This window comes from Mus musculus, chromosome 8, assembly GCF_000001635.26.
Source record: "Mus musculus strain C57BL/6J chromosome 8, GRCm38.p6 C57BL/6J".
NCBI lineage: Eukaryota > Metazoa > Chordata > Mammalia > Rodentia > Muridae > Mus > Mus musculus.
This window is the reverse complement of record NC_000074.6, coordinates 44,987,886-45,011,094: the sequence shown is the minus strand read 5'-3', so window position 1 is coordinate 45,011,094 and position 23,209 is coordinate 44,987,886. Positions and strand designations below refer to the sequence as shown.

The 23,209-nt window shown below is 43.0% G+C and overlaps 1 protein-coding gene across 15 annotated transcripts in view; it reads right to left on the bottom strand.

Moving 5' to 3' along the window:
* Positions 1-23,209, bottom strand: part of Fat1 (FAT atypical cadherin 1) — a 119,158-nt gene that overhangs the window by 41,163 nt on the left and 54,786 nt on the right. For all 15 annotated transcript variants that reach the window (XR_001778405.2, XM_006509267.4, XM_006509270.4 and 12 more), the window contains 4 exons: positions 21,850-22,164; positions 3,792-3,853; positions 970-1,302; positions 484-694 (listed from right to left, as the gene is read on the bottom strand). Coding sequence is in view for 14 of the 15 variants with exons in the window: in XM_006509267.4 (XP_006509330.1) it covers positions 484-694; positions 970-1,302; positions 3,792-3,853; positions 21,850-22,164 (921 nt within the window). In the remaining variant the exon portion in view is untranslated. The remainder of the gene's footprint in view (positions 1-483; positions 695-969; positions 1,303-3,791; positions 3,854-21,849; positions 22,165-23,209) is intronic.

Sequence of the window (23,209 nt, the reverse complement as noted above, 5' to 3'; positions counted from 1 at the left end):
TTTAAATTCTTAAAACTAAAACTACCTGTGTATGTCCAAAAGCAAATTTTGTAAAAGTGCTCACTGACTGGATGGCTATTTTATGTTTATTCTTTTAAAATTATTATGTGTATGGATGTTTTTCCATTGTGTTTAATCTGCATAATCAATCCCACAGGCATGCAGTGACGATGGAGGCCAGAAGGGGGCATCAGATTCCCTGGAACTGGTGCTATAGATTGTAAACTGTCACGAGGGTTTTGGAATCTAAGCAGGGTCCTCTGGAAGAGCCCCTGGCTCTCCGTGGATCCATTTCTCCACACCCAGGAGTACTTATTTGACTATATGTTGTGAGATCTTCTGCTGGTCTCAAACCACGGCAGTCTAAGGAAATTCTTCACCTCTAGACCTTTTCCCAAATTCACATTCTAACATGAGAAAACCACATCAGCCTGTCAGTAGCCCAGAGGAGGATGACGAGAGCTAAGAGCGCCCGCCACGTACCGATGATGTCAAACCACAGAGGCATGCCAGGGGGCTCAACTGAGATCACGCCGATCATGTGAGCCACCGGATCACTTTCCATTACGGTAAATGAGAAAACCGATTCCTCAAACGAAATCGGCTCCGAGGACGGCTTGGGTTTGGAGATCCACTCGATATGGAGCCTGGTGGTGGACGACTTCTGGGGGCGCCCGTTGTCAACTGCCTTAATCTATAAGATATGAACGGGGAGACGAAAAACAGCAAATCACATGTGACATCGGCAAGCTTCAGAGCAACTATAGTTTGATCACCTACTAAGTGTCAGATACTCCAAACTTGTGTCTGAATACAGTGTATGCTGACTGCTGGCTGATGAGGAGTTTCATGGCCATATATGTTGGGGTGAGAGCCAGTAAGAAAATAAACCCGCGCTCCCCAAACGCCAAGTTCAGGTTGCGACACTGAAACTGCTTTCTCAATGGAGAAGAGAGGAATCGGACTCACGGAAAGAATGTCATATTCTCCGGCCGCAGAAAACTTTTTGGACGAGACCACTCCCGTTTTGGGTTCGATGGAGAACCTGCCGTGCTCGTTGCCTTCCTCGATGCTGTAGGAGAGCTCCGCATTGGGCCCCTCGTCCTTATCCGCGGCTATGACGCGGTAGAGGGGCTCGCGCTTCGAAGCGCTCCGGTCCCCGTCCGCCTTTTCCCGCTCTGGGAGCCTGATTTTGTAAAACTTCTGAAGGAATTGAGGCCTGTTGTCGTTCTCATCGAGGATTTTCACGATGACTCTGGCAATGGTGGATCTGGGGGGAACACCGTTGTCTGTCACAGTAACCTGCGTTTTAAAGGTAAGAGATAACAACATGTCAGAGTACCAAAAAACGAGTGTTTTCTAGGTTAATTAAAGGGATGTTGAATATTTTTAAGTCCTCTTAAAAAATTCCCTTTGAGTATTCAAACACAAAGTCTCCACATACCACATTAAAACTGTCATTTTAGTGGATTTGTGTGTGTGAAATAATCCTAAAGTATCATTTTAAAGTGTACTTATTACAAATTTAAATATCATAGGTTTGAATGCTAACGATGAGTTTGAGAGTTTTCTTATACCATTTTAAATACTTAAGAAGATGGACACTTACGCCCATTGTATCACAGGATTTTCAGAAAAAAAGAAAAGGCAATGTTAAGTAATTTGCTTCTAGGTTACTCATGTGCTCCAGTATCTGACACTAAGCAATGGGCTACATCTGAGTCTATATCACCCTGAAAGTTTACATTTACATCTGTGTGTGTGAAAAATAATGGCCCTAATCAGGACTCCTTTCAGTCAAGCTCTGCCTCCTTCTAAATTAACTGAAAATACTAAAAATGTTGAGAGAATAAAATTTTTCATGAACGGACGTTCTTTTGGAAACTTGGTAGTTGTCAATCCTAGTAAGAAAAGTGTGGATGTATCATCACGGGCCTTGTCAGAGGATTTAGGAAACTAACAGTTGTTTCTATACATTGAAGCACAAGGTTTATCTTCCTAAGCTTTTCAGGATGAAACAAAATGATTGTTTTAGTGTTAGCTCCTCTGAACACTTCCTGCCTGTCACATGTCAGGTGGGACAAACTGGAGGGGAGGGGCAAACTGGAGAAGACATGTAACCAAACACTGTGTATCGCAGGTTTCACTAAGTTCGGTGTCAACAAATAAGCTTTTCCAAAGTCTGAAGTAATATACTCCTGTCTCCAGGGCAGGTAAACTGACACCAGCTGGTCTTCAAATACAGACACCAAAGAATGACAGACACATACAGCCCATACACAAACGCCTTCCACATCTTTTGGGTCAATGCCTTAGCACTGTCTGCAAAGCCCTTTTGTGCCTTATAGCTGCTCCCATGTGGCTTTTGACGCTCCTTGTGAAAGAGATAACACTCTACAATAAGTAGAGAACTTTTGTGAAACCTGAAGTTACAACCAGAGGGAGAGGGGATGAACCCCCACAGTTGCCTGAGGTTTTTGGTACTTCCCCATGCTTTCTTTCTCCAGCATCCATCCCTTCCCTGAGTCAATTTCTGTAGTAACTGAATGAAAATTCAAAGCCCTGCTCTGTAATAAAGAAAATGAATTCAAGGGAGCCACACAACCTGTAAATGAAAGCTCGACTCCAGTAAGAATCACTGTTAGGAAGACTCGGAGGCTCTGAAGGCAGCTGGTAACCCACGCGTGCGTGCATGCACCCACATGCACATGCAGGCTTAAAAAGAAATATTTTACTAATAACATAGGCTATTTTGACCAAAGATGAAATTGAGTAGACAGTAGGAATAAGTTCTTTTTTAAAAGAAATCGCAAGTCATCGTTTAGAATTTTCTCTACAAACCACGCTGTTGAGAGTTTGGACATGTCACACAGTCGGCTCACAAATAACAAAAGCAGCTGACCCTACGCCTGGCTCTGATAGTGAAATTAGCATCTGATGAGAAAAGTTCACAGAGGCACGGCTTGCTCTGCTGTGCCCTGTCTCTGAAGGTGGCTGCCCCTGTCCACCTCCATGGTACATGTTACCTGTCACCTTCAAACCACTCCCACACTGTCATTCTGCGAACTATTGTCTCCCAACCAAAACGGGCTAAAACGAGTCAGTGCAAAAAACATCTGAAATTACCCAAATATTTTAGAAGAGGAAATGTTCCACCCCCACCTCCTTTGACGTTTGATATTTTTAGAAAATTTCTTTAGGTTACAAACAAATTCTAGTGTACTACTATATGACTAACACAATGATTTAAGTGTTAAAAACCACCTGGAAATCAACAACACACAGTTTATCAACAGTTAGCCTTGATCTATAGATATGTCTTACAGGCATAACCGGGAGAAGTCTACAGAAGGTACAGAGAAAAACATCGCTCCTGCAAATAAAATTCAAATGACTTTGGTTACAAAAGTATTTGTAAATTTGTGTAAGGGGCGCAGGTAAAGAAGAACAAAGTTCAAAAGGGTACTAAGGGGTACTTGGGGCTGAGTTCCTTTCCTCTGAGGATGGACTGAGGTGGGGGAGAGGGGATATTCATAATAAGACATTGGCAGCCATGAATGACAGACGGCAGGAGTGAGGGTGCTCTCAGGGTGTTTTGTTAGAAATAAAGGGGCCGGGTGTGGTGGCGCACACCTTTAATCCCAGCACTCGGGAGGCTGAGGCAGGTGGATTTCTGAGTTTGAGGCCAGCTTGGTCTACAGAGTGAGTTCCAGGACAGCCAGGGCTACACTGAGAAACCCTGTCTCGAAAAACCAGGAAAAAAAAAAAAAAAGAAAGAAAGGAAGGCTTACTTCTAGAATGTGCTCGTCCTGCTGTTCTCGGTCCAGCTTCCTCGACGTGGTTGTGATGAGACCTGGAAAAGGGTGGACACTTATTGATCAGAGCGAAATACCATCCACCCCCACACCGGACTAGTTTACTCAGAAGCCGCAGGCACACTGTGCACTGTCTTGCTCTAACGATTCTTGGGAACACCGGGCAAAGGGCAGAACTTTTATGGAAAGGGAAGAACTCAAATCTACTACATCTCCTGGTCATCAGACATTCGGTCAGAATAGAATTTTAAAGGTAAAATGAAGTTATCCAGGACTTATTCTCTTCCTGTATCTCTAATACCTGCTCCAGAGTTAAGATAAATAAATGGTGAATTCAGTTCTAGAACCATACTGAAAAGGAACCATTAGAAACCTATAACTTACTATCTTCTAGTCATCTATCTTCAAATAAAGAATTGCTATTAAAAAGATAATAAAATATTTTTATTCCTTATTATAAATTGGCTGACTGTTGTTATTACTTCAACAACAGTCAGCCAATTTATAATAAGAGAATAAGAAAATGATGCCCACCCTGTATTCCCCATTTCTTTGATTATATTATCAAACTAGAATAAAATGTCAACCTGTCTCTAGGACTTTAATCTTAATATCTCTTGAATCATCAATATATGCCATGAGCTAGAAGACTGCCAAAATTGTTAAAATGTATCTGGATGCTTCGCTAAAGTGAATTCCACTAGCCATGAAAGCAGCGGCTCTCACCCTTCCTAATGCTGCGACCCTTTAATACATTTCCTCATGCTGTGGTGACCCCCATCATAAAATTATTTTTGTTGCTATTTCATAACTGTAATTTTGCTGCTGTTAAGGACCGTAATGTAAATTTCTGTGCTTTCTGGTGGTCTTAAGAGACGTGCGACTGCCCAGAGGGGCCCCAACCCTCGGATTGAGAAGCACTGCACTAAGGCATTGGTGCAATTGGCATCAGCAGCAGCGGGTGCATTGACTTGATTTCAGGGGAAGTTCACTTAGCCAGGTTGGTGCTGGGTTGATCCTGCTTCCCAGCATTGCCAGGAAAATAGTTCAATAAGTCAGGAGTTTGCAGCTGTGGCTGTCTGAACACGACAGAGCCAGGAGATGCTCTGGGCTGAAACTCCTGAGGTCCTACCGCTTCCCATGGAGCTACTGACTTAACGGCTTCCAGGAGGCCAAGGAGCTTTCGTTAAGAGTGTGACCCTGTATGAGTAGACAGATCTCCTCCAACGGCTGGTCCCATACTCCTTAAGCCTATGGGCAGTATACATGGGACTTGGCAGGACACTCTTTAAAATGAGGATGTGAAATTGGAAGGGTGTTGGGGAGGGAAATGAGTACGATCAAAACACACTGGAGATAATTCTCAAAGAACTAGTGAAAACTCCCTTTAAAAGAAAACCGGCTTTCCTCATAGTTAACTTCCTCCCATATCCCTAACTACCTTTACAGTTAACGGCTATTATAAAATGTTTCTCTAAATCTGCAAATACCAGATGTATATGTTTATTAACTCAATGCTTTGTGTTTTTAAATAACTGCTCAAATAACTTCTAAGCACAACCTTCCAACTGGCCTTTCAACAAACCACAAGATTGTGTTACTGCTGGACACTGGACCTCTTCCCAAACTCTACCTATAGACAACTGGAGCTCAAGAAGACGCTTCCGGTCTTGTAACAACAGGACAGCACTTCAATGGTACAGGCCTTTTAGTCCTCTGTTCCAGAAAAGGTTCATAGGCCACCGCCACCCGCTCACAAACAACTGTGGTTTTAAAGCAATTGAAAAACAGGAAATCGCTTTTATCTGTTCTACCTGACTGTCCTAAAGCTCTCATAAGATAGTCACGACCACTGGTAAGATGGCACGGAAAATAGCATGATATGCTCACAAGAAGAACTTCTGCCTGGCACTCAGGCATTCACCGAGGGCACCCAGGAAAATTTGCCATGAACACTTCACTTACATCAAAGTGCTAACAAAGGATTTAACCATCTGTATTACCAATTCAACATGGAACCTAGTTACTTGACCAGGTTTCAGTTTAGACTCACCGGAACAAACCTCCAGGCTTCCTGTTAAACACCTCCCCGGACCCCCACCACCCCATCCCCTTACCCTCCACCTGCCTCCCTTCACCACTGTAACACAGAGGAACTGAGATTCTATTTAAATGCAATGAATTGCAAGGCCTACTTCAATTAACTGCCATCCCCTCACTTTAAACCGAGTCAACTGTAAAGTTCCCTAGGGCTAATGGCCCAGTGAGGGCCACCGCATATGTGGGTCATGGGATGTTCATGCCAAAGCAGTGATCCAAATGTAGAATACAACCCCAAAATAAGGTCCTGTAAGGAACTCCGCTTGCTTTGTATTATTTTTATTTTTTTTGTAGACGATGTGCATGGTAATTTGGAACTTTCCTAGACTCAGAACACTCCTACCAGAAGAATCCTATCCACGGTTTCTATGGCTATCTCCCAGAAGCCTCCGCCAGGCAGCACAGGCTATGCCTGTGAGTCTGACGCGCAGTGTGAAGAGAGGTGCCTTTCTCAAAGGAGTACAGTATGTTTGATGCTTACTACAGAAACTTCGTGCAAAATGAACTCTAAAGTACAAGTCCTTACTGCAGCAGGGAAGCTAGCCACTTCTCTAGGGTGTGCCCCACCTTCCTGGGGTACACTTTAGGAGGCACACAGAGAGGTTAACACCCTGGGGTGCCAGCCCAACCTGCAGCATCCCTGGCCTGCTGCACGGCACTTGTTCTGTGTTTATAATTCATCATTCTGCTTGCAGGTCGGCTTCCTGCTGATGCCCGCCCAACCCCCTCCCTCCCCACTGGACAAACACCTGCTTCACAACTGAATATTCACTGGGTGACTAACCTTGTAGGTGTTAATATCTGAGTGAGGCATTATGTGTCCTAAGAAATATTATACATTCCTTTAAAAAGATGTATATGCATGCAGTGTTTCCCCCTGAATCCCAGGAAGACACACCCTTTATCAGAAAGGGCACAATGACCAAGGTCAGGTGTCTGAGCTAAAAGGAAGTTAATTTTTCTCCGAGGTCACCAGGCACTCATTAACAAGGTCAGTTAGAATTGAGTTCTCTAGGGACCCAGATGAGAATTTTTTTTTAACTTCCCATCGCATTAAACACATAACTTAGTGTGTTTATGGTATTTCAATTCTTTGTAAAGCCTTGACTGTGAATTCAGCAAATCTTAACAGGGGAAATGGCCGTGATTAGTCACTATTCATTCTGGTGGGTCAAAAAAGTAAGTCAGAAACTGAAAGAGAAGATAAAAGCAGAGAGCATGCACACCACAGGCGGCCCCTTCCTGCATCTACTGTCATTTTCTGCAAGCATCGTGAAGTTAAAAATAGAAAGGAAAAGAGGGGACAAAGACTAGAAATGTTCCTTCCTTGATCTAGAAAAACATTACATTCTCTATACATGGGGCAGGCTGAAAGGGCTGGTAAATTTCCCACCTTCACACTAATTAGTATCCTCAAATTTACCTCAGAAGTGTGAATGAGACTAAAGGAGAACACCAAACCTTACCAAATGAGCAGAACTGACAAGTGACTTGTACTCTTTTCACATCAATGCCCACGTTTAGAAAGTTAAGGCAGACGTTTAGATTCGCTGTAACTCTCCCATGTTAACCTAACCTTAAAATTCTTTAACTCAGGACCTCCTCTAAGACAAGGTCTTCGAGAGGGTAGGCAGCACACACAGGCACCTATCAAAGGCCGGCTAGGTGGAGATGGAGCAGCTACACGCTTATTCAACAACTCTGTCCTGTCCATTCAGACCCTCACAGGGGAAAAAAAGAAAACCAGAGGGAACAAGTGAGGCTCTGGAAGAAACAACAGAAAAAGGGGGAGGGGGAGGAGGGAGAGAAGTTAGTTTAAACAGCATCACAAACACAAGGGGACAGCCAGCCAGAGGGTGAAAACCCACGATTTCTGAACAAGACTGAGGTCCAGTTACCATGAAGGGCGGAGCACTTGAGATCTGTAGCAGGTGAAATTTACAAACAGTAAAGCTATCGGGCAAGGTCCTGAGTGTGTGCCAGCCACCGGCTTAACCCTACATGGCAGGAAACTGACTTTCAACCATCTTCCTATCATTCTCCTTTAAGACTAAAACCAGGAAGGGGAGGCAGGCAGCAGAGGGTTAGGGGGTGGGGGCAGGGCAGTCACCTAATCCTACTTTATTTCCTTTTCCATGTCTTTGGCTACATTTTTTACTTTTTACAATAATAAGAAGAGCCACTGTAGCTTTTGACCTTATAAAGCACTATCCAAAGCAGTTTCTCTTAGCCTGAAATTCTCTCAATTCCCACTGCCCAACACAGTAGCATCTAATTGCGCCCAGCCGCTGAGCAGCTGGAATGTGGCCAGGCTAACTGAGAAAGTGGAGATTTCAGAATGAATTTAAATAACTTAAAAAGGCACTGGTCATTTTTGCTGCTTTCAATAGCCTCTTGTTCCAAATTACATGCCAACATGTGGCTCAACAATGTTCAGAATATGTTTGTGGTTAAAAAGCTAAAGATACAATTCAATGACGAATACATCCGTTATCAAAATCCAGGCTTGTAAACATTTGCCCTACAAATGCAACGTTTTCCGCTGTTCTGGCGTGGGGGCCACCACTCTCTGTCCTCCAATCCTCAGACTCCGTCCTTAGAATTCAGTTCACAGAGTTCAGCCGGAGATGAAGAACCCTTGTCATTGTCACTTTATAGCTTTGCCTAATACCCCCCCAAAATCACATCTTTGTGTTCAACCTGACTTCCGAAAATTAATTTGTTTACCAGCACACGCTTTTTGCATTTGATGGCTTTTCTGATGGTTTAAAGTTGAAAATTAAGTTGCTAGGCCCCGGTGACGCTGCCGTAATATTTAACCAGCTCAGAGTTCCCCAGTTGTTCTGCCTGCATTATTACTCAATGTGCTTGTCAAAATGGCCTCCCCAAATGTATCCTCTGAGAGAGACACAAAGCTCTTGCCCTCGACGGTAAGACAGATCAGAGGTGAGGGGTCTAAGTTATGTGAGGGGTCTAGGTAATGTGACAGTGCTAACAATGTTTATAAGTCTGTTCGGTGCAAGCACTCTTTCATGTATACTTTTAAAAAAACAAATAAATAAGCCAAGCTGTAGAAGGGCCAGAAGACGTGACCTCTTGGTTGACAGCTGTCACAGGTCCTTTCCTGGTGCTTGTAAGCAGTTACACCTAGGGGGACCAGCCAGCCTGTTATCATGGCATCCCAGCTGCTTCAATACAAAGGTGGCCTGAGGCAGCTGCACTCTGGCCACTAGGCTTTCGAAACCGTGGTTTTGGTAAAGGCACAAACTTCTTCAGCAGGTTTGTCCCAGTTAAGACAGCTCCAGGCAACTCAGAAGACCTCAGAAGCAAGCAAGGGAAGACTTAGTGGCCTCCAGGTCACTTCTACAGCTGCCCCAGGCCCAGGCTCCGCCTTTTAACAGCTGTGCTTGATTAGGCACAAACCCAGGAAGGCGCCTCTCCTAGTGACTCAACAGAAAGCTTGCAAATTCCCAACCTGAGGGCTCTGACTGGTCCCTAACTCAAGGCATTTGACGTGCTGAACTGGAAACTGTGCAGTGACCTGTGGAATTACATAGGAACTCAAGAAATGCCACGATCCTTTTCCAAATGTATCATCAGGCTGTGCTTTCATGGGCTCTAGTAAAGGGTTGTCATATCACAGGTCAAAAAGAAAAAGCTGAGCTGGCCACAGGGAAAAGCAGCACCTTTTGTTTTGTTTTGTTTTGTTTTTTGGTGGTAGAGTTAGCGGCTGCTTTCAGTTTTGTTTGGGGAGACTGGATATCCCTAGCTGCCCCAGATCTTGGGTTCCTTTTGCCTAGGCCTCCAGAATCCTGGCTTTACAGGTGTGACCCACCACCCCCTGCTTCCTTTTTAGCACAATAATTGGGTGCTTCCTTTGGTGCCAGGCTAAGCATTCTAGGAATCAGAAACATTAAGGAAAATCAAAATAAGATAAGCCCTAGGGGCAGTCAGTAAAGTGGTTGAGCAACCTTTAGACAAAGAGCTACCAGAACTAAGAGGCAAACGTTATTGTGAGCCTTGGGTATGAATGCTAACTTCCTATACAAAATGTATATGGAAATATTTACAAAGCAATTTGTCAAAAGAGAAAGGAGGAACTGGTCAGGGAAGAGACTGAGACGGGGCAAGGAAGGTGTTTCCTTTCCTATACTAGAATTCTCAAGGAAGGGATCTTCAGTTCTTAACAAATCTTTTACTTGAAACTTTATAGCCTTAAAAATACGTTAAAACTCAAAGCAAAAGATATAGGAGAACAATTTACTGGGTGGAAATTTTAGATGGAAAAGAATCCAATACAGTATTTCTTTCTCTTTCCTTCCTTCCTTCTTTCTTAAGATTTATTTATTTGTTATTTATATGAGTATACAGTAGCTGTCTTCAGACACACCAGAAGAGAGCATCAGATCCCACTATAGATGCTTGTGAGCCATCAGGTGGTTGCTGGGAATTGAACTCAGGTCCTCTGGAGCCATCTCTCCAGCCCCCAATACAGATTTCTAAAGCCTGAACTATGCAGCCATTGACAAACATAAATAAGACTTATAGATATATATGTGTATATATATATATATATATATATTTTATATTTATATTTTATATAAGTATGCTGTCTTCATGCACACTAGGAAAGATGTCAGATCACATTATACATAGATAGTTGTGAGTCACTACGTGGTTGCTGGGAATTGAATTCACAACTTCTTAACCTCTAAGCCATCTCTCCAGTCCCACATTTTCGTTTTCATTTTAAACCACCACAGTGGCAAGTGGGAGACAACTTCTTCTAATAAGTTAAAGCAACTGGAAATGGAATGAATTTTATTCTAAATTAGAGTCCCACTACACAAACCATATTTCCTAGAAGTGGAGAGTGTTTAAAATTCCCGCCCAGGCAGGGGTGGTACACGCCTTTAATCCCAGGGAGTCCCTTGACTCCCTCATATACCATGTTCTACACTGTGCATTTCTCATTTACCATGTTATACAGTGTGACTCCCTCATATACCATGTTCTACAGTGTGCATTTCTGCCACCTGAGTAGAAATGTATGCCCTCAGGGGTTCACCTAAAAAAAAAAAAAACAAAAACAAAACAAACAAACAAACAAAAACACCGAAACAGGCAGGGCACAGTGACATCAGTGAGATTAATCAAGACAGTAGCTCCAAAACTAACAGGACAATGTATCCTCTCTAGTCAGAAAACACTCACTCTCCCTGCATTCTCAAACCTATCTTTTTCATCTTAGCTATCTCTCTGTTCCTCTTACACACTGATACCATTTTTTTTAACCTCAAAAATAATGTCAACTATCAGAATAAAATAGCAGTAGTTAAAGACAGTGTTCTAGCTGCTAAACAAGTCTCTTCACGTCTCCATAACATAACAACATTAAAATACACATCGTCAGTTGTACTGCCTCAGGAACTCAGAAGCTACAGTCATAGGGGAAATAAATCATTATGTTTTAAGATGACATATTAAAAATACTCTACCGGCAGTGGTGGCGCATGCCTTTAATCCCAGCACTTGGGAGGCAGAGACAGGCAGATTTCTGAGTTCGAGGCCAGCCTGGTCTACAGAGTTAGTTCCAGGACAGCCAAGGCTACACAGAGAAACCCTGTCTCGAAAAACCAAAAAAGTACTCTGAGGCATCAATATAGGAGACAATAAGAAATACCATGTGTACCATGTGACTGCATGAGCATCTTCTCCATGAACACTTTAGCCTGTATATTTGAAACAGCTCTAATGAAATAAAAAATGGCCTCGGACCAAAGACATCTGTAGCAGCTGGGAAGATCACAGAGGAGGGGGGTGGGTGTGTGTGGGTGTGGGTAAGGTGGAGAGACAGGCAAGCAACGGATGCTAAAGGGGGCCTGGGGAAAGCAGAACCATTCCAACTGGCTGAGTTTTTAAACCCTTTACCAGTGAACTGGAAAGCAAGCAGGGAGTGAGTAGCATTCCCACAGCCAGCGCTGTGCTTGGCTCTGTCATGGATACAATAACTGGGTACAGAAAGGTCCTGGCCCTTGAGGACTGGAGCCAGGAAGAGAACCAAGCAACAGGGCAAGATCAGAACCAACAATGAAAAAGTCAGAGTCTTGCTTAGCTCAGACCATCAGGGGGCAGGACAACACGTCTCCCTTTTCCCATGCTGGAGACTTGGAGGGCGTCATAGGCGGAGGCAAAGGTTCAGCTCTCCCCATCAACTCTCCTATAGCTGTCATTGTGCATCTACTCTTAGAGCTTCTGTCGGAGGCTCTCAGAGCCTTGGCAGCGTGCGCTGTCTTCCTATAGGTAGTGTTCTGAGACCGGTTCTAACTGCAGTTGGCTGGGAGATCTTTGGCAGCTGTGGCCATCTGAGCAGCTATTGTTTGTCACTGCAGTACTGGTGCCGGCAGGATTAGGCTTGGAGCCAAAAATGGAATTCTATTCATAGCCTGTCAGGGCTGGAAAGGAGCTCGGAATTCACTTAACTCGAACTTTCAGAGGTCCGCAGAAAACACTAATAAAATTAATCAGACGGTCACTCTGAAGCCACACAAGGAGGGGCTGAGGTCAGTATCGCCCGCTTTTCTTCTGCTTTTACATCTGTTCTGCGAGCTGTTTCCTGGTGGAAATTAGTGGTTTCAGAACACAAGATCAGAAGGCAAATCAATTTTGCTGTGAATTAATTGTTTTTAGTATTCTATATAAGTTATGTAGGAGGGAAGGAGGCCTGGAGGGAGGGAAAGCACTCAATCAACTGTAAGGTTAATATCTAAGGTTAACATCGGCAAACTTCAACGAAAGCATCTTAAGTGCAAAATCTTACATGTACTTTAGTCACTGACGTTCAGTGACCTAGAATCGCAGAATTCTCCTTGATCCAACTGACCCTAAGGATCCCACGAAAACAGATTTGATGGGGGGAAAAATGCACCAGATAAGGCAGGAGATAAAACCTGACTTTTAAGACTTTAGAGGTAATACATTTCACCATAAAATAAAAACTAGTAATGAGAAATAGATTTTAAAAAAGTCTATAGCCCTTAAAATACACGAAGGTGACTTTCTGTTGTTGTTGTTAATGAATCCCTGCCATTGTGGCGTGAGTGGCCTTTCAGTTCCTTCCTTTCTAGAGCTATCAAATGTTACACCGGAAACCCTCGGAAGTTGTTTGCGGCTGTAACTACTTCCTATTGAACTGTGTTAGGTCTCCTTTCCAGCCACAATAAAATGCCATTTTCTTATTGCCTCATTACTCAGTAATACAAGACTCACTTACTAAAGGAGCATGCAGCTAGAATGCGATTAGGTGCCCAGTATATCTACTACCCACTGCAGTATTCTGCAGTGATTAAAGAACGCTCGGTTTGTCGATTACTAAATGTAAATATTCTATTTCCACTAAATCTGTTTGTAATCTTCTACTGAACAGTCACACCATCCCTTATATACCCGACACAGATAGCTCTTTATGAAATACTCTATTCTACATGTAAGCAAGGAAATCAGAGGCCCTTGTATATTGGTGTTCTCCTAAAAGCACAACAAATGTATAATGTAGTCCTTTTGAGTATGAACAACTCAGTCCCAGACAAGGTTACGAAAAAAAACAGGGGAGGGAGGAACCTTCCAAGAACCAAGAGCCAACCAGGGGAGCTGGCACTGCAGCTCTGGCTGTTTGTAATAAGATATACCAGCAGTACAAGGGCGAAAATATCAAATTTAGGCATCTTTTATCTTCCAGTGAGAAATGATTTATTTCTTAAAGGGGAAAAGAACTAATTAGTATTGCTACCCACTTCTAAACATCTACCAGGAACTTGTTAAATCTCAAAAAACATGCTTAATAACGCATATTCTAAGTGTTGTAATTTAAGCGCCTGGAAAGGCAACACTCAGTCTGTCTATATGCACTCTTGTTTACAGAATGGGAAAAGTTGGGTCTTTTATTTCAGAGTTTAATAATTTAAATAGCTGCTGCCCCATTTCAAGAAAAAAGAAAAAAAAATCAATACGTGAAGTATTTCCATTGTTACGTATAACACATCAGTGTCAGGGAACTGTTGCTCAACTTGTATGGACTTTAAATTGTGAATGGCTAGACACATTTTATAATACTGAAAGCTATACAAACTTGAAAGTTCCTTTTATCATTGAACTACAAACACTGAGCTAAATGACTGTGACAGACACTGGACAGACTGCCTACCTAAAAACTTCCCTGGCCTTTTATACAAAATGGTCAGTAATTCCTCCAGTACACGGTTAATGGTAGCAAGCTTAAGGAGCTAGGATCATTTAAGAGCATTGTGGTTTTTAATGTGAAAAGGGCCACAGAAACAGTATCAGACTAAAAGCAACTATGCTCTGACACAGCATTCTTTCGGATACAGAATAACCACCGCAAAACCACACTCACACATCCAAGACGCAGTACCCAGAAGCAGCAGGGAGGAAATCCATGCCTGTGGTTTGGACCCTGGGTGGTCCTGACCTCTCTGAAGTCATGTAATTATTTGTAAAGTGAGGAAAATGCAAGTCTCCCTTTGGAGACTCTGTTTGGAGTCTCTCTGCCCTTAGCACAAGGCCCCTCCCCCAGGAAGATTTAAAGGATTTAAGTGGATCAAAGTTGATTGCAAAATGCAAAGCACAAATCAGAGGAAGAAGAGTGTGGCCTGAACTCCCAAAAATGGGCAAAAATGAGGCTAAGAGACTGTAGAAGGGCTAGGAAGTCTAAGTTCACAACAGAAAGTTAAGAGTCAAGAAAGAAAAGCCAGGGGTTGCTGCTCTCTCTTGACTGCCCCCTGAAGTTCGGCTCTCAAAGACAACCAAAGTGCATCAGAAAGAACACCAGCAGCATTGGAAGAGCCTAAAGTGTTCTAAACCATTGATCCAGAGACGAACAGACTGGGTAGGACCTCAACCCAACCGGAGCAACTTTGGCTGGGGATATAGCTCAGCGGTAAGAGTGTTTGCCTAGTGTATGTGGGTCTTTGGGTTCAATCCCCATTACTGTCCCAAAGTGGGGAGGAGCAAGCCACCCTCAAATTCCAAACCCATTTTTAAATATCTCAAGGGGACAGAAATATATGATTCAGCCAATGAAGAGACTGACTTACAGTGTGCCTACTGATACAACTAACCCCACAAACCAAAGCCAGGATGCCCGCTTATGCCCATTACCCATTCCTAGTCTATTTAGCATGGCTACAAAATATAATTCTTCATATATTTCTTTCCAGAGAGGAAGAAGGACAGCAGTGAATGAAAATTAGTCAAACAGTAACCTATTTACTAGAGGAGATAAGAGCCGATAGATGAAAGGGCCAGAGGTAGGCGGGTGGATACACATCTATAGTCAAAGAATCATTTGCTGAGCCTGTCAATCACTACCCTAAAGGGATTTTTCTAAACCATTTTGCCTGGCTTACCTAGGAGAGAAAAGAAATAGAAGCAGTTGCCTCTGTGCTTGGAAATACAGGCTGCATTATTATGCAGTGTGGAGAGCCCAAAAGATGAATCTTTTACTATGTCCCACTGCTTGCTCCCTAAGTACTGGAACAAAGTCAAGGGGCAGAAAGCATGGCCAAGATAAGGTGAAATAAAGGAGCCTGGGGGTGGGCGGCTTAGATAGCATCTAGCAGCTCAGAGCAAGCACACTGGGAAGATTCCAGCTAAGGGACAGGGCAAGGGTGGGTCAGACTAACAAAAGAGTTATGAGCATCAATCAGCTCAGGGTTCGCTAGTGTACTGGCTAATTTTATGTCAATTTCACACAAGCCACAGTCATTAGAGGAGAGACAGCCTCAATCAAGAAGATACCTCTGTAAGATCGGGCTGTAGGAAATCCTGTAGGGCATTTTCTTAATTTGTGATTGATTGTGGGAAGAGCCTAGACCAATGTGGACGGAGCCAGCCCTGTCCTGGGTTCTATAAGCAACCAGGCTGAGCAAGCCATAGTGAGTAAACAGTTACCCTCCATGGGCTCTGCATCAGCTCCTGCCCTCACTGTGTTTGATGAAGAACTGTTACCTAGAACTGTTGAGTGAAATAAACCCTTGCCTTCCCAAGTTGCTTTTCGGTCCTGGTGCTTCACTGCAGCAATGGAAACCCAAACTGAGAGAGTCAGTTTGCCTGTGAAAGGCAACTGCTCTGCCATTCTCCATCCCCAGCCCCCAGAGAGGCTCCAGAGGCCAGAGCACCAATGCAGAAAAAGAAAACACTCACTTAAGACACCAGGGACGGGAATGAAGGACTACATAAAAGTGAAAGCACTCACTGGGAATCTTTCTGTGCCCTTTGAATCCTGCATTATGTGACTCAATTACTTAATGAAGTCAGGAATATAATCGAGAAGGGATGTGCCTGTGTGCAGACATCCCAAGGCCCAGTGTTGTTAGGCACAGAATGCAAGTAATTAATGGTCATTATGAAGAGCACAGTCTAGGCAGAACTTAAGGACAGATACTCTGGGTGTCCTCAATGTTATAGTTTAGAGAGACATAAAGTGAACTCTAATGTCTTTTTTTTTTTAACTAGCTCCAGAAACCCATGATACTAAATAAGTTTATATGTAAAATTAATCAGGAAATTCAATTTTTATTATTTAAACACACACACACACATCTTTGTTGGAATTATCTAGTACTCCTTTAATGAAGCCTTTTGGGGGAGGAGTATACACAGAATTATTGCAAAGCTGAAACTGAATAAACATTTTTAGGATTCAAAAAAAAAAAAAAAACCTGAGCTTCTACATCTACACAAGGGGCCAGATTACACTTAACAATACCAAAGGTAAGAAAAATGGACAAAGTAACAGTTTGCAGGCAAAAATAAAAGGGGTGGGGAGTGGGGTGAGGGGGGAGTGACTCTTAATGAGCTATCTTGAAGGTTTTCAGAATATTCATCCCTACATGAGAACCAGGAGATACGCACTAATGACCTCCTGAAGACTAAATAGTAAAGGCAGCATTATTTCCTACAACCAAACACAGTAACAGTTACATAACTGCCCATCAATCACTAAAAGGATAAACTGTATCTACATAAGGAATACAAACAACAACAACAGACTTAAGGGCTCATACAGAGCTGCAGCGCGCATGACTCTCAAATAAGTGGAGTGCTAAACCCTTCTCCCCAAGTTTACACACCATGTCATCAGCCCATTTGTGAAATTCTATGGGCAAATTTATATATAACTAATATAATGGCAGGGAACACCAGAGATCACCTAGGGATGGGGGCAAAGAACCAGACGACAGAAACCCAGGAGGCAATTCTTTAGAAATACCTATATGCTCACTGCCTGACACAGTGATGGGTCCCTGGGTCTGGACAAAGGTGGATTTACCTCCTGCTAATTATACCCCAAGGGAGCTTTTTAAAAGTAAAAAGACTTACATTGTATCAAAACCTTAGAAGATAGCAAATTCACAAGACTTGGGACTTTTCCGTAGCAGGCACAAGCCTGAAGAGTAACCTTCAAAATTATCAGGCGACTGGGAACTGTGTATCTCTCCTCAAAGCTGCTAACAGGTGGGGTCAGTTTCCTAAGGTTACCAGAGGATAATGAAATATGTAAAGCTCACACTGGTGGCTTTTGTCTGGGCCCCTCCTCTGTCCTTGGCATACCACAGAGCTCTGATGCTTTGGATTGCGTGAGCAGGCAGATTCAAGGCTCCAAACAATAAAATATCTGTGTCCCTGCCTCTCTCTTGCCTTGAGCAAAGGCACAATTTTTGAAAGACGCAAACTGACCCTAACTGATACTGGAAATAGCCAAACAACAAGGAAAAGTTACTAATGTTTACTCTCTGTTAACAAAAGTATCTAGGTTAGGAAAGTGAGCTAAACCTTTAGCCTGTGCGCCCTAAAAGAGAAATCACATCAAGTCCTACTTATAATTAGTAGACTAGCAACTGCCTGAGATGAAGCAAGACAGCCTCAGCACCATAATTAAACGCTGGAAGATACTAAAAAAAGAAGTTCATTCAAGCCTGATGCTTGGAGACCAAACTTTAGAAATGATTGCAGTTCCAGAAAGCTTCTTTGAAAAAACATATTCTTGTCAACAACAACAACAACAAAAACCACATAGGGATGCTCTCCTCATTTACAAAATGACTGTGAGTAAATGGGTGTTTAAGTCTATACAAAATGTTCTAAGGACTTTATACAGACTCTAGAAAACAAGTCCCTCCCTCCTTCAGTCATAAAGGCCACATAAACACTAGCTTCAGTCCTTACCCGGCAGTCAAGTCGCCTAAGCCTGTCTCTTGGACAGACTACTCTCCCTGCTTCTCCCAGCTTCAAAATAAGCCCAACAGCTCTTCCAGGGCCTTCTACTTCCTGACTGCCCCATGCCACCAGTGTGACTGCAGTTACTGCAAACACCTTCATCACAGGCTGCGTCAGGCCCCTGCTCACGAGGCCTTCCCTGTGTTTCTTCTATATCTACAGGGCAAAATCTGAAGACCTTTCACGTCCTGACACCTTAAACGTTAGGCTTCCTGGTATCCAATAATCCCTGGGAAGCGAACACACATTGTTCCTTATGCTTGTTGCGCCCCCCACCCCCCACCATGTAGAGCTGTATGAAGCCACTAAAATCGTGGTTGTCATACATCCATCAAACAAGCAGCTGAAACATGCAAGGAAACAGGCTGTGGCATATTCTCCACAAAGGACCCCGAGGAGTCCAGGAGGAGGGCCTTAATAAGAGTGTCAATCGCTGGTCGCTAATCCTAAAGCCTGCCTCCCGCCCTAATGTCTGCTTCCTCCGTGATCCCAAAGAGAAGACTAACTACAGCCACATCTGAGTTCCTGCCCGGTGATTTTCCTCCTTCAGACATTAATTACTAAGGACCCTGATTTAAGGTCTCCAAGTGGTGTTCCGGGTCAGTAAATCACAAGAGCTTTCTTCTTTCAGAGAGTCTTTCACCGGCTCCCACCACCCAGCCTCCATTTTAACAAACCACCTCTTAAGACGCAGTGCCTGCTGTACGGTTTCAGAGGATGAGACGACCTACTGATGTCCCTTGAGCCTTGAAGATCATGCTGAGACCTTCCACTGAGCTGGAGACACACCTCGCTGTACTTATTTATACTCTATTTTTTCTTAACCGTATGTTTGCTAAAGCATGATTATTTTTGGACCGTTAAGGACATGGCTGGGGCTCTGTGAAACTCTCTAACCATAGTTTGTAACTGACACACCTCTCAGCAGCTAGCCCCATACACTAGAGTCGGCCTCTACTTCCTGTCTGCCTTCAAGCTGTAAAAACAACCTGCTTGGAGATGGATTCTCTCCAGCTGTCTTCTCAGCATTATACACGCGCCTCACACCCGGGGGTGAGAGCTCACCGTGAACTCCTAGAGGCTGTGTGTTCGCACAGAAGAGCTCAGGCACCATTTCCTAAGCGGCCTAAGGGAGAAACGCAAAGGGAAGGCAAGGCTGGACCAGGGCTATTCCTGAGACCTAGCCTAGACCATCTTTAAACTTTCTGTCTCCTATTAATTATGCCCAGAGCTGCAGTGTTTGCTCGGATACTGGAAGGAAACGTATTGCTTGCTTTCCTGTCTCTTCACAGGGGACTTAATCAAATCTAAAAGAGGGACAGAAGGCATAAAATAAGAAACATTTTTAAAGTCTAATTCAGTAAGCAGTTTTAAATGGAACTAGTTATTTTTATTATATATTGTACTATATGTCACATAATATATATGTGTATATATATGCATATATATATATATATAAATAAAAACATAAATACTCTTTTTAGTTATCACCTCGGGGCTTTTACTTCTCTCTTTCCATACTGGGGCCATTCCTTCTGTTCAGGCATGCTATCTGGACTCTAAACCTCCTCTGAAATTATTTTAAACTGACACCTTTCTTCTTTTACAGCAGGTGACGTGCTTTAAATTTTTGACTCTTAGGTTTTGGGTACTTTCATTTGACCTCGCAGCAACAGTGGGACCTAATTACCACCCGGACCTGGAAAACAGCACACCTCAGTCTGCAGCAACAGCCCTACACTAGCCCTACCCGGCATAGGTAAGACAGGCTGCTAACCCACTTCTTAGCTCCAAGTTCACCATGCTGCCTTCAATGCTCCTGGAAAGAGACTACTCTCAGATCCTACACATTTCTCTTCTATGTACCTCAGTTCAAGGCTCAATCTGTCTTGATAAATCCAAACTATACTAGCTTTTTGTGTGTGTGTCCCAAAAGCTGGGATACAATTATCCCCAAACAAACAAAACAATTTATAAAGCACTCAAAAGAACTCTTGAAGTCACTCAACTACTATAGAAAAGTATTTATAATGGCAGGCTCAAATATGCTGACAAGCTTTACAAACTAACAACTTAACCATAGCTTGCGCACACAAACACACACACACACACACACACACACACACACACACACACACACACACAGGGGATAGAACCTAACACACACACACACATTGGGGATAGAACCCAGGGCTTCTCTTATGTTAGGCAAATGCTTGGTTGCTAACTTACATCACCAGCTCTTAGACACATTTCATTTCCTATAGGAACTTAGAACTTAGGTACCTCTCAAGATTTGCTTGGTTTTTTTTTTTGTTTGTTTGTTTTTTGTTTTGTTTTGTTTTGTTTTTTTAAGTTCAATGAAACAAAGTAAGACATAATGATATGGGGAGAAGAAATGGTAAGGAAGACGAAGCTTGGAGCCTTCTGACATTCAAAACAGGTGAGACAGAGGTGTAAGAAGAGCTAAATAAGTCTTGCTCTCTAGAATGCCAGGTTCGTCAGATTCTACCAGCAAAGATGGAAGAAGACACATACAACGTCCAGTCATTGACAGGCTAAGCGATTCAGTTTCCTGCAAGTAAACTTTTCTTTCAAAGCCGTACAGTAGCTGTTGTTTTAACTGATTACTAATAATAAATAGAATTGTTCTGCACTCAACGTGAAAAGTTTCCATAGCAGAAACAGGAGCTATGTGCTCACTATACAAATGATAACACATGGATCATCGATTTGTGTGGGGTGGGGGTGGGGGTGGATTTAAAGAAGCCTAAGACTCAGGAAACAAATAAAACATTATTAAATATGGAAGAGCAGAGTCTGGGCTCACAGGATCGAGAGACCTTGACCGTGGAGTCAAGCTCCTAAAAAGCAGAGGGCCACAGAGATTCATTTTTAAATGAATCTCTGTGTATATCTTTGAGGTTTTATCTGTGAGCACACGGGCTATATAAGCCAAAGGCATTAGATCCCTGGGGCTAAAGTTACAAAAGAGCCACTTAAAGTGGGTTCTGGGAGCTGAACTCAGTTGAGTCCTCGACAAGGGAGCTCAGGCTCTTAACTACTGAGCTATCTCTTCAGCCCTGGGTGTGTGAGTGAGTGTGTGTGAGAGTGTGTAAGTGTGTGTGTGTGTGTGTGTGTCACAGTCTTTGAGAAGAGAACAATGTATTGTCTTCCAACCCTAAAGTGGCTTGGCCCTGATCCTGTCACTTACAGTCAGAGTTCTGGGAAAAATTTAAAACAGTACTTAGAAAGTAATGAAGTATGGAATAAAAAATCTAATATTTTTCACCAAAAAAGAAAATATATAAAAATTCAGATACTTAGTAGCAAATTTGATCTAGGCTTACGGCATCATCACTGAATTACTTTTAAAAATGACAACTGCTTTAGACCCAGGGCGCAAAACTTGACTATGAAGGAAAACTCATCCATCAGCTATATGGTAGGAAGCCCAAAGAGTACGCACTGTGTGTGAATTAAATTTCACCCACAAATCAAACCTTGTTCTGAGGAACTGAAGAGGAAAAAGAGGTACCAAACCAAAGAAACTTTGGCAAGAGAGAAATACGAACTCCTAGCTCTCAACTGGGAGAGTGTACTCACACACACACACACACACACACACACAACGTACCTGTCTTAGGATGTATTGAGAAGAATCCTTGAGGGTTCCCGCTTGTAATTCTGTATGTCAGTTTGTCATTGGAGCTAGAATCCGGGTCAAAAGCCTCAATCTGGACCACAGATACATCCTTGGGTGAGTTTTCCATGATTTCTGGATAGTACACGGGTTCTGATGTCTGTGGCGCGTTGTCATTGACATCCTCCACCTCTATGTAGACCTCTATGAAGGACGACAGAGGCACCACGCCCTGATCTGTGGCATAGACCGTGAGCCAGTAGTGGGAAGTCGACTCTCTATCCAGTCGGTCTGAAGTCTCTATAACACCTAGAAATAAGAGGCCAAAGAAGAAAGTTAACAACAAGCACAAGATGCCACCTGTGTCGAAGAATAACAACTCCGCTGGTGGCTTATGTGTCACGTGCCCCAGTTTCCCTGCCTAAAGGAGGAAGATAAATGCATACTCCTTAGTGGCTGGATAAATGAGTTAATACCTATGAAATGGTTAGATATGTAGCATATAATATGGACTAAGTATTTACAATTACTAGTGTCAAACAAACTACTTTAAAAATCTATGATCTAAGCTGGGATTAAAGGAATACGTATGGATCTCTGTGAGTTCGAGGCCAGCCTGGTTTACAAGGAGAGCCAGAGATCCCTAGTGAGACCCTGTCTTGAAAAAAACAAAAAGGCAAAACCAATCAAACAGAAAATCTACGATCTAAGCTGAAAGTAACCCAGGAGATAGGCACTAAGAGATCATCTCATGGTCTAACACACTGTGTTCCAAAGATAAAATTTATGGCTGGTTAATATATGTTGAGTTTTATGGAGATTAAGCAGGAAACCAAAGATAAACCAGAGTGAGGGCTCAGCTCCATGGTCTCAGTCCCACTCAGTAAGCCACAACTCAGGGAAAGAGACTCGGAGTAACTTTCCTCTAGACAGCCAGAGTAATTGGGGTAAGGCTATCCAATCCTTAAAAACAAAAAAAGCTAAGGAAAAAAATAGGAAAGATTTGCAAGCCTCGCATAAGAGATTACTCAGGTCTCTTATATGTTAAACCTCTTAACATCTTTAACCATCTTAAGCAAACAGACAACCAGTATGTTATAAAAATATAAATTCTCCCAGTTGAACTCCAAGGGTGTATCTTTCCTAGCTGCTCCTGGAGTTTCTGGTTCCTCATACGAAACACAGCAACTATGCACTTCATGAATAAACTGCCCAAGCTGGAGTTAGGATACAGAGTCTTCCACTGAGATCCAAACCAGGGCCGTTGTTACTGAGAGAACTGGGAAGAGGGGAATCATATACCCACCGAAAACAGACCCAGTTACAGACATCTATTAAAACTTCAATTCCAGAA